Below are 12,054 nucleotides of genomic sequence, written 5' to 3' on the forward strand. Positions count from 1 at the left end.
TGAGTATCCCTCAGTCCTGCCCAAAACTGCCCTTGGGTGGGATCTCCTGATTCTTGCCCCTCTTACAGTGGGGTTCAAGCACAACATGAGCCATTCGCCTCACTTGCTTATCACACTGTAGGGCCAACTGAATTTGCATCCTGTCTGGTCTATATTTCTTTGGGCCCTGGGAGTGCTTCTAGCTCAAGGTGTGCACTCAGCCCCAGCTGGCAAGAGACCTGAGCGAGCAGCTCCTCTGCATGCCATAGGTAGACTATGCTGCTTATGCCAGAGGCAAGAAACCCACTCTTTGAATAAGGAAAAAGAGGATGGAGACTAAAGCATTCCAGTGCCTTCCCACATTTATCTAGAAACAATTCTTAACTCGGTGAGAACCACCTTGCTGTGGTATTAGGGGTGTGCCTACGTGATACAAGCAGGCTATTGTGGATACCCCCACTCCACTGTGAAGCAGGGTACTCTAACCTGGACAGAGCATCATCTCGGTGAAGAAAATCAGGGTAACTTAGGCACTTTGGACAGCTGAACCAGGTTAGAGTGCTGTTGCACAAGCCTGCAGAGCCAAGGTAACTGTCTTCATGAAGATGCAGGAACATGGTTAACTGCTACAGCTGCTCTCACCTCTGCAGCAGCTGTGGTTCAGCAGGCTGCCTGTTTTATCTGTTCATTGATGCGGTTATCCGGGTGTGCCTTTGCTACCACAGAATCTAGAATGACATGGGAGAGGGAGGGAGGAGGTGGGGAGAGGCCTTCAATTTAGCTCAAATTACATCCACAATGATGTGAGCTCTATTAGAGGAGGGTTTGCTGATACCAGCAGAGGAGCAACTTTCAGGAAGACTTGTACTGATGTAATGGCAGGGCTTTCTATCCACATCACAAGGTATTATAACAAATACTCTTCTGTATGGACACATCCTTATTGCCTTGCAGCCTGTTGCTCAGGCATCCGTAGGCACAGAGGGGCTAGTAACACTCTATCTGCTACAGTACCATTACGTGTGAGGCACGCAGAGCCTGTACATCGTGTCAGGGGGATTTGACATGCAGCGTCCTCCTTGCAACTTGTGTATGGTCCAAATCCTTGTAGCCTCTCACATGAGTATGGCTTCATTACCTGGAGCAATTTACAACAACAGTGTCCTACAATGGAGTGAGCTGAAAGATCTGTTCTGTCGTTATTGCTGTAGGCAAAGGAGCAGCAGACTTTTCACCTCTAGAGACCCCCTGTCTTCACTGCAGGTCACTTGAGAGGAGTAAAACTTTTAGTAACTTGGTGCTGATCCTAATGTTTTCAAAATGAAGAACAAGAAGTTGGATGAAAGCAACTTTTCAAATATTTTTCAGCAAAAGAAGATATAAGTTTAGTTCAGGTCTTGTTTTACTTTTTAATCTTGAGTTGAAAACCAAGGTTTTAGTATTCTGTGGCCTTTTTTTCTCCAGCACTTCTCGCTCTCATTTTCCCCCTTTCATCACTGAAAAAAATAAAATAAAAGGGAAGGGAATGATAGAAGGAAGAAACCCAAGAGAAACAAATGCCCTCAGTTTTGGAAAAGGAACATTTATTTTGATTTCGGCTCATTGGTTTGATTTAATCAAAAAGTTGAACAATTTTCAAATTTTGAAATAAGACTTTTATTTCCCTTAGTTCATTTCCAGAAGAGATTTTTCTGTTTGCATTCTGCTCATCAGTAAAAACATCTTAATCAGCAGGAGTCCCAATTTAGGCCAGGACCCGCAAAAGCCTTGCTCCTTCACTTCTTTGCAGTTTGCTAGCGAAGGAAAACCGAATGCTGGTCTTAGCCATGCATTAGCAACCAGCTTGCTTTACCCCGTCGCTCATGAGCAGGGCCTGCATTTGGGTCTTTGTCACGTGAGACAACTAAGAGTAGTTCAGGGATATAATACCAGTTAAGACTGCTGACGGGAGAAGGTAGCAGTGAGCTGTGTGGCAAACCTCTGCTCTCCCAGCCCTGCCAGGTGTTCGGGATCGCTAACCAGGAAACTCAAAGTTTGTAGGGCAGCAGCTCCTGTGCGTGGTCAGTAAAGTCACGGTGAATGTCCACAGAACCACTGTGAGCCTTTAAGTCGCTTTTAGGGGTCCACGGGGGGCATCTCGGTGGCTGGCAGTGACTGGGTGATATCAGCACTTGGGGTGGCTGGTTTAGAGGGAAGTTTGCTAACCTAGTCAAGGCTTTACCATGCTGTGGATAGTTTCTGTTGACTTGAACTTTCAAGGTCATGCCTCACTTCAGCAGTTGATAACTGGTTCTTCACAGCTTAGAAATAACCTTTCTAATAACCTAGAAAAAAACCTGGCTTTTAAACTAAACTTCAACCCATTGTAAGGAGCTTGTGAAATGTAGATATTTTCTTATACTCAAACAAATAGCATGTTGATACAGATGGGGGATACTAACTTGCTTTCATGAGGTTTATTTTTTCATTGCTTTGAAGCTATTTAAAAAAAAAAAAAAGAATGTATTGGAGGAAATATGTTACAGTTAGTTACCCTGCATTTGATTTGATTTCAGCTTGCTTTTGGAAATACTGCATTGAGCGCAAGTAGTGTTTAACCTTCAAGTTGATGGGTCATACCGAAGACGAAGATACTGAAGCTGAGAAAGAAATCTTCAAATCTTGAAGAGTTTTGTACACAAGTGGTTGAAGAATAGTTAATAAAGTAACTGTTTGACCATATTTGCCTTGCATGTAATAGGTGTTTAAAAGGGACATGTAAAGATTGTATTTAAAATGATAATATAATAAAAACATTTTTTGTACAAGCAACACCACAGAGAAGAATACTTGTGCTAATAAGCATTTGGAAATCAGTAGCTTTATCTCCACAAACATGCCTTTAAATAATGGAACATGATCTCTGCCCTGGCATGGGATCAAGCACTACAAATCTGTGTCTAGATATTACATCTTATTACATGTCAAGGACACTCAGACATCTGGTGATACCGTTAACACCACAACTTGCTTTCTCTCTCCCTTTATCTCATCTAATTTGTTCTGCAGTAAATTGTTTAAAAAATAGTTCAATGGTCTTTTAAAAATAGAATAACTCAAATATGGACAAAGATATTTTCTTAAAATAATGTGTTTTGAGAAGGGCCAGGCTCAGACACTCAAACTGTGTGGTAGACATGGATTCATTTACTGCGGGATCGTGTGGACACTTTGGCTCACCCCATCCCAGGACAAACGAAGTGACTTCAGTTTTCTGATGTGCTGGGTCATTTCTATCACTTCTCTACCCACATTTTCTCCCTGTGTGGCCTGAAGTATGCAAACAACACCAACCATAACGTGCTGTTTTGGGTAGCATCATGTGTGCCCAACAATCCATCGTGGTAGGCTGCAGCCATGAACTTCTGTTGCATGAGTAAGAGGAGTAAGGAAACCACAAAACATTAGGTTTCAAAACTATCAGTGGCCACAAACATTTAATCAAATATTCTTCCAAGCAATGTCAGATTTTAAGGAAAAAACACACCTGTTTTTGCTGAGCATCTGAGGCTTTTTTTCCCTTCACCTGACAGTATTGGAAGTGCAGGCATGTGATTCTGATGAAGCCTTAGAAAAAGAGGACAGGGCGAGGGAGGTTAAATGAATGATCTGGAGGCAAAAAGAAGTTTCATGATGTCTATAAACCATAAACATGGGCATAACACAAAGCAGCATGGTGTTTCAGGCAGATATGGCTCTTGCCCTTTTCAGTCAGTAAGGGCGAACGGTGATGGGCTGCCCCTGAGCCCTGGCACACCAGCTCCTGGGCTGCAGCCGGCTCCGGATGCGGACACGGGTGCTGCGTTTGGGTTGGGAAAGCAGGCAGGGCCAGGCCGTGGGGCGGTTGTTACCATGGGTCCAGGGGAAGGAAGCCGGAGTGGGACCTTTTGGAAGAGAAGGGTGATATTTATTCTAAATGGCACATATTTTACTCACTTTCAGTGTCCTGTGGATCATCTGCACCCAGACACCCGCCCAGGCAGTCTGTGTGCGAGGTGGCAGGCCAGTGCCAGCGGCTGTGGAGTCCTGGCACAGCTCTTCCGTTCTTCGCTGGTGACAACAAGCTGTTTTCTGGATGTACCTTTTATACCCCCTGGGGATCTGTCAGGATCTTTATGTCAAAGGCAAAATTCTTGGTTCCCATTGTTCTGTTGTTCTCTTTATCGGGATGATTTATGGCTCCCCTCCTGTTCCTCCTCATCTCTTAACCTTAACTTGAGGCTTCAGTTTGTTGTTTGCCTTCTTGCTATCAGGTCCTTTGAATGCAGTTACTTCTACAGGCCCCTGTAGAGATTAACCTATTCCTTTTTTTTAACCCTTGTTTTTCTGTTTCTTCTAGTGCTTTCACACGCACATTTTCATTCAGCTTCACCCACCTCAAGGCTTGTGTTACAAATACTCTGACCTGTGCCAAAGAGCATTGCTTTCACCAGCGTCCAGGCATGATTTGGAGATAGATGCTGTTCTCCATGACCAGTGTGGCCACCCTGTTTCCAGGAGGCAGAAAAGAGCCATGCCGATGCAAACCACACATTGCTAGATGCTCTCAGAATAGCCCAGGCTCTCTGTTATTTATTGACGATAAGCAGCCATAGTTGTATATACGGTGAGAAGTAAGAGAGGGCCAGGAGCAGGCTCATGCATTTGGATTGCTGCAAGAGCTGCTGAGCAGCGTGGACAGTCCCTGCTTGCTTTGGATCACCCCAAGTGGATCTCCCCGAGAACAAACAGTGACAAATGTGGCCAGCCCCAAACCAGCGTGGATGTGGGACAGTTGGTGCTAGGTAGCTCGGCGGTCAAGGATTACACCCTGGTCCTTTGGGTTTTTATTCAGCAGTAACGGGCACAGCCAGTATGTATTGCTCCCGAGATCTCACTGTAGGTCTGCAACGTACATGATTCCTCCAAAATCAAAGCTGGGTTAAATTTTGCCTCTTATTTCTTAAAATCCAGGCCGCTGTTGCAATGCATCGTACCAGGAAATTACCAAGGAAATAAAGACAGAACACTGTTCAAACTACTTATGAATTTGTATATTTTCTATTTAAATTTGTAAGGCATATGAAAAGAGTATACAGATTTCATTTTGTATATATTTTATATATATATATATGTATGTATTTGAAAATACAAAGTAACAGTTAGTAATATGTGATGAGCGACTGCTCAGCTATCAACCCCAATATGAGAGTTCACAATTGAGGGTGTGAGGGGAAAGGTATTGTGTCTGTTTTCTCTAAAGGCAAACTAAAACTGCCTATCAAACAATGCTTACAAATAATTGTGAAGACAGCACATTTGCATCAGAACTGTGTAGTATGTAAGACAGACACTGCAGACACAATATATCTGACACCGACTACTACCATTCAGTAATGCTTTTTTAGAATGCAAGCACATGTTTGACATGGACAAGGACGAATGACTAGTCTATAACAGTCTTTTTGTGGATATAGGTGCTACAAAGGCTATTTTTAGCCATTTTCACAACTATTTTGTACATACAGGCAAAATCCATCAGAAGGAAACTTCCAGGTTACCCTATGACTAAAGCATTGCACCCTCTACTCCTATGTGCTTGCTGAGGGCCTGCTCAGCAGAAAGCAGCTGTGGACATCACTTTTCGTAGTCCATACATCTCCAATAGCGTGCTCCCTGATGCCAGGCTAGAGGGTGTTTCTCACCGGTACTGGCTGCCTTGAATACAGACTCACGCAAGGCTGGAGGGGTTCATCTAATCCATCCCTCGCCTAAGGCAGGAGATGATAGGTCCACGTTGGTCCTGATAGATATCTGTCTGATCAGCTGTAAAGCTCTCAGCAATGACGTCCTAACAGCTGCCCTGGAAAAGCCAATATGCTGGAGCTCAACCAGGAAAAGTAAGTATAGAAGGACTATTTCTTTCTTAGACACTTTCCTCCTCTTTGGCTTCCAAAACCAAATGAGAGTCAGGGAAGGATGACAAAGAGAGATCCTACATCAGTAGGATCACCCATCTACATCACCCATTTCTTCTGTCTACAGTGACCACCAAGTCTCTCTCTCTCCTCCCTTGTCAAATATTTATTATCAGACAGTCCGCAGCCCACTGACAACCTCTGTTTCTCTCTTTGGGAGCACTGGGAGGGAAGTTTGATGGGTTATGCAGCCCTGAGAGAGGAGAAGGCAGGAATTTTTATGTATGTATTTATTTATTTATTTATTCTAAATTTCAAAGACGACTCACGCAATGTGAAAAGGAGTTGTTCTTCATTGACCTGCCCTGCAGGTCTCTAGCACAGAGGAGAGGGCTTCTGGGAAGTCAGGTGTGGTCCCACCTACAGGCTGGCCTCTCTCCTGGGTTAACCAGGGTGCTGCATGGGCACCAGCTGCTGGCCTGTGTCCCTCCGAGGCTTGCAGAGAAGCAAACAGAAACCCTCTCAGTAACTGTGAAGTTTGGCAACAAATGTGAAACAGAAATCAGAGGCAGCGACAATGACAGGTTAAATGTGTACTAGAAACAGGGCTATTTCTTCTCAAAAATCAGCAATTTAGCCTAAGTCACTAGTCTGTAATATTGCTATAATTGCTACACTGTTTCCCTAACTTCATCAAATGCTTAATATTGACTGATGCCTTTAACTTGCAACGCACAACAGACATGCATGTGTGCAGACATCTGTACAGACACACAAACATATACATATATAATTTAAGAATGAGCAAATTATGCCATACAATCATTATAAAAGAAGGATTGGCCAATAGCAGAACTGAAAATTACACTGCAGAATGTATATTGGCTTTTGTTTTTTCCGTCTTGGCTGGTGACCATCTAAATCTCAGAAGTAATAAAGAACGGAGGCATCTTCTGTTTACTTCATTCTCTTTGCAACATCCAAATACGCATACTCAATTTCTTGATCAGCAGGACAAGTGTTTGTAAATTCATCTCTTGCATATGCATTGTTCAAGTATCTTGAAATCCCTGTCATTTCAGGTGGAAAATCAAAATTTCTATATTTTTTTGCAACAACCTTTTATGAAAAGAAAAAAGAAAAATATCATTACACACATGATCTGAAAAGAACCCCAAATCTACCCTTTATGCACATTTTTAATTTTCAGTGTGTAAGTCTGTTGTTATATGCAACGCAGGGGGAAAGGAGAAGGAAAGACAAAACAAAACAGAAGACATGGGATGAAGAAAGCTAGCTAACAAGCTAACTCACTTAAAAAGATTTATTTGGTATAAATATTCTGCTAGTGCTATGCAGAGCTACGTGGACCAGTAGACCACACCTGGAAGAGATGCAGCTTAAAACAGCAAAGGAGCTAGCATAAACCAGAATTAACAGAATAATCTTACAGTAATAAACTGGCCCACACTTGGATACTTTCACTGAAACAGGAAGAGAAAACTTGAATTAAAGTACTAAATTTCAAATGGCTAGGGAAGACAACTATTGGCCAATACCTAATCCCTCCCTGTTGGCCAGCAAGGATGGTGTGATGTTAATCCTCCATCATCCTTCAGACATTCACCTGACGTAAGGTGATTCTCCCTGTATTGGCTCTGCTGACCCTGCTACCTCTTGCATCTCGCTGTGCCTGAGCTTTGCGTGGGCGTGGGAAAGGGCTCATTCCCTTGCTGCTCTCTCTGGAATAGGTTCAACCAGGACATCTCTGGGGAAAGTTTTCACTTGTGGAGCTGTCAGAAAGCAATTCAATCCACTCTGACAAAATAGTAGTCAAAAAGGAAACTTTCTGAAGTGACCTTGTTTATTTGAAACCAAAAGCATTTCCAGTGTGGCCATTTCTCTTCCAGACCCTGGTTGGCTCCAGAGTAGCCCAGGGACAGGCTGTGACAACACCCAGTCATCTCAGTCACCAGGACTGTTAGATGTGTGTGTATGCTCCACAGTCCTCCAAGAAGAGGCTGGGAGCCTTGGCTGGAAGGCAGGGGGTGGTGGCTACCTTGTCAGTGTGATTGGTCCTGGTGGTGATATGCAGCAAAACAAGAGTTTTGGATTAAAGGTGGGAGAGACAGGTTCGAATTTCAGCTTTTGCTGGCTTCTTGAATTGGCAAGGATGAAATAATTTAACCTTACTGGTCCATGGAATTTTGCATATGAAATGCAAATGAAAACACTTCTGTACAACACTGAGTATAGCACTCATTTCATACTTGTGAGAGGCTTAGCGAGTGCTACGAAACCAGATATTCTAGCTCAAGAGTCATCAATCTGAAGATCTGCCTAGCTGTGCTGTAATGAAATGGCCTTGTGCATTAGCATTCGGTGTCCCTACACAGCTACTGTGTGGCCTCAGAATAGATAAAGGATTCCTCTGCCTTTCAGAAAAGGACTTAAGCTTCTGTGTCACCCTTCTCTTCAGGAAGCTAAAAAACAAATGCAAACCTTGATTATATGGAGCTTTGGTAGGAGGTTGCAATCTGCTAAGGTGAGCTCATCTCCATCCAGGAATTTCCGGCTGGAAACAGTGATCTCCTCAGTGCTGTAAGCATCAATTTCATCAGGCAAGGGGCTATTTAAATAGTTGTCCAGCTTCCTCAGGGCTTTAAGCAAAGATTTTTCCAAATCTAGGTTAAGACAATAAAAAGGTCATTCAAGCCTGTACCAAGGCCTCTCTGACACCAAGCAGAAAGGCGACTCCTGCATCCTGTCTGCTGGCACCAACCCAGCTCGCAGATACCCGGCCATGCCAACTTCTGCAATTCCTTTATCCTAAGCTTAAAACTTAATTCTGGGATAAGAGCTCTAAGTAGCTAAAGGGGGTTCTGAGGAAAACCAGACTGGGGCTGTGTTACCAGAAATGGCTCCTCAAACGCCTCTGTGGAGTGTGCTTTTGCAGAGTGGCCCGGCGGAGTGGCTCTGCCTTCACACTGACTCTCGCCTTGGGAGCCATGGGGCAAGTGCCTGCCCACAGGCAGGACAGCAAGGCCGGGAGTGACGACAGCAAGCCACCGGGATGCCACTTTGGGATGTACGGGAAACCAGCCCATGAGTCCTTTGCTTTCAGTTGAGCCCACAGGAGTGGGGTCAGGGCAGCAGAGGCTGGCAAGGGTTGGCTGGGGATTTTGTGGGCTGGTGGTGCCCATGTGCTGCTGTGGAGAGGGTAGAAGGGACGAGCAAAGGGAACAGGCTTGAGAGCTGGAGGACAGAGATGAGTTAATGCATGGCGGTAGTGAGGGTCCTGTGCCACGGGGCTAGAGTCCTCATTATTTACAGAAACGGAGTAGAAAGGTAAGGTCTCAGTTCAAGCGGGCTGTGCCTTTAGCAGAGCTGTGTGGAAGGTGCAGTGTTACGGGCTTGGGAGCTGAAGAAACGAGGAGGAGCTGGAGTTGGTTCTCCCATGCTGACAGTGGTATCCGCGTAAACTAACTTTGGGAATCCTCAAATAAGAGAGTGAATAGGCACAGACTTCCACAGCCTTTACGCTCTGGAAAATGACTGCTTAACCTAAGCTGTAAATGGGATATCTCCAGCGCAGTGTGCTAGAATTGTACAGCTCTAATTTCTTCCAGTTTCTACTAGGGCTGACGAAAGGACTGCAGCACATACTTTCATTAGCATCTTTTCTTGGGTTCTTTATGAACGCAGAGAATTTTGCAAACACATCATTTCCTGCAGAGTTAGACTCGGGGTGGTTCGGTGCAAGTTTGGGATACCTGAGGAGTTAGAAGAAACAAAAAGAAGTTAGCAAGTGCAAATATAAACCATAGTTAAACCATGTGGATGACCTCCTTTTCCTGAGGGAGATGGGAAACGACTGTTATCGCTGCAAACACTGCCTCTCCCAGGCCTCCTCCGCTGGAGGTGAGGCTGCCTGGAGCGTGGCTCCCGCCATGAGGAGGAGAGGAGGGAAAGTCCCTACTGGCATTAGCTGCTGCTCCTCCCAGCCTCCTCGCCTGGCCCGCTCCTGTGTGAGCAAGCTCAGAGCGGCCGGTCCAGCAGCTGCTGTTGCCAGGGGCAGATAGGAAGGGAGAAGTGGAGGGGAGCAGCTGCTGGCCTAGTTTAAGTCAGGTTTGGCTGCTTGAGAAGGGAGCACTGGGGAGGGGACTGCTGTCCCGGGGGAGAGGTGCCTGTGTGGGGGACATGATGCTGCTGACGGTGGGATAGCGGGGTCTGGGGAGAGGTGGGAAGAGCTGCTGCGGTGGGGAAGGACAAGTCCGAAACCCAGACCTCGCTATGTACTAAGATGGGCCCACCCAGCCACTCAAAATGAGCACCCGCACATCTGCCACGTGCGAGGCTTTCCCTGTCCTTTTCTTCCAATGACCTGCTCCCAGTAAGCCTGATGATTTGTATAGTGTGAAGAGGGAAACCTCAAACAAAGAGGAGGAAAAGAGGTCGGGTTTCTGCAGTGGCACGCAGGTTTCTGCACACGCCTGCTGCAGCGGGGTGGATTTCAGGCCCTGGGAACGACTGCAGTGGCACAGCATTGACCTCGGGGAAAAGGCGAGGGCAGCGGGAGGAGCGCGGCCGGCGTCTCGGGGGCACCCCGGGGACACCCCCTGCACGGTGCCAGGCTTCAGCACTGTTTCACTCCGGTCAAAGTCACCCCTCCCAGAAAGCTCCACCACGGCGGCCGGACCAGCCCTTCCGTGAGCCTCGCAATTACAACACGTGCAGCTCATCGAGGGCCTGACCCGCCGAAACGGAGAGGGTTTGGTCACTGACCGCCATTGAGGGCCATGAGGGGCTAAAAGCAGCAGGAATACAGTACCGGGGCGGCGCTAGCTTTTCTTCCAAGAACTCCTCGATCTTATTGACATCGGTTTTCACTTCGCCATCAAATGTCATGAAGGGGGGGTTTGTTCCCGGGGCGAGGTTCTGCAGGTCAGCAGGCTTTCTGATGGCAGCAAACAGATGGGGTTAATCACAGCAGGAACCACATTTGCAGTTTCTACAGTGAATTGCAACTGTTTCACCCTTAAAATAGCAGGCTACTCTATGTCTTTCTTGCAAAATAAAACTTAGCCAGCTGCTTCACAACAGTGGTGTGAGAATTCGCTAGCCTGTATCTGAATGTGCTATGAAATGCTTAAAAAAAACCCAAAAACTTTTGTCTTATGTTACAGAGACCTACTGCAAAACAGATTAAAATCTCAACTGCTTCAGAGGAGTTAGTCCACTTTATAGTAGTGAACCCTAAAGAGGAATCAGGCATCCAGATCGTTAGTGTAATGCCAAGCCATGGTGTGCATTTTAAATCTATCAGAAGAGAGTCACCCTTTAAAATCACCATTTTGGAAAAGTTCTTCTGAAAATGAGAACTCCGGTTACAATCTCACCTTTTCAAATCCACGGTTGTGACATTAAATATGACACCTTTTAGCCACAGAATCATAAAGAGACGCTGAGAGAACGGGCAATTTCCAATACTTTCCCCATCACTGCCAGCCTACAATTAAAAAAAAAAAAAGGTATACATGCTGCTGTGATGATAGCAAATTTTGATAGTAGATGCAATAGGAAAGCAGAAAACCCAGATCCGCTATGAGTACATATAGCATGTTACTCATCTCTACTAATACATATTTTCATGCAAAGTTTCTTAGCATCCTTTTCCAAACATGCACATAGATATGATGAAGAATCCTGTCATCTTGGAGATGTAGTTTTTCATTAAAATGCATAATGAATATTGCCATAAGTTAGAAAACAAACTTGAAATCACAGCAGTCCTTCCAAAGGAAATAGTCTCCACCTCATTTGTCTATGTGAACATAAATCTACGTAAGTTGCTGCAAGATGAAAACAAGTTTAAATCAGTTTATGATCACAGGAAACAAGCAGAGAAAGATTTACCAGCATAAATTGAGATGCAATGTCTAAAGCACTTAAGGGAATACATACAATAAATCAAATAACTGAGTTTCAAACTAGGCCCCAGAGAAGGAGGGAAATTAGGCAGTAGCCTTGCTCCAGCTGAACGCATCCGTCTCTGCACTTTGCTGAACCGAGGACTAATGAAGCACAAGCGCTGCATCCTCCTGGCTAATCCCGCCTCGTTATAGACCCAGGGCTCCCA

At 45.2% G+C, this 12,054-nt stretch overlaps 1 protein-coding gene across 1 annotated transcript in view; it reads right to left on the reverse strand.

Annotated features, from left to right (window-relative positions):
* Positions 1–6,872: 6,872 nt before the first annotated feature.
* The window catches only part of CLIC6 (chloride intracellular channel 6), a gene marked incomplete at both ends in the record, with an annotated part of 31,279 nt that continues 26,097 nt past the window's right edge, over positions 6,873–12,054 (reverse strand). Inside the window, 5 exons of the mRNA XM_082304901.1 lie at positions 6,873–7,034; positions 8,418–8,599; positions 9,582–9,688; positions 10,747–10,872; positions 11,315–11,424. Of these exons, the coding sequence (XP_082161027.1) occupies positions 6,873–7,034; positions 8,418–8,599; positions 9,582–9,688; positions 10,747–10,872; positions 11,315–11,424 (687 nt within the window). The remainder of the gene's footprint in view (positions 7,035–8,417; positions 8,600–9,581; positions 9,689–10,746; positions 10,873–11,314; positions 11,425–12,054) is intronic.

This window comes from Platalea leucorodia (genome assembly GCF_965183815.1).
Source record: "Platalea leucorodia genome assembly, chromosome: 2".
Taxonomy (NCBI): Eukaryota; Metazoa; Chordata; class Aves; order Pelecaniformes; family Threskiornithidae; genus Platalea; species Platalea leucorodia.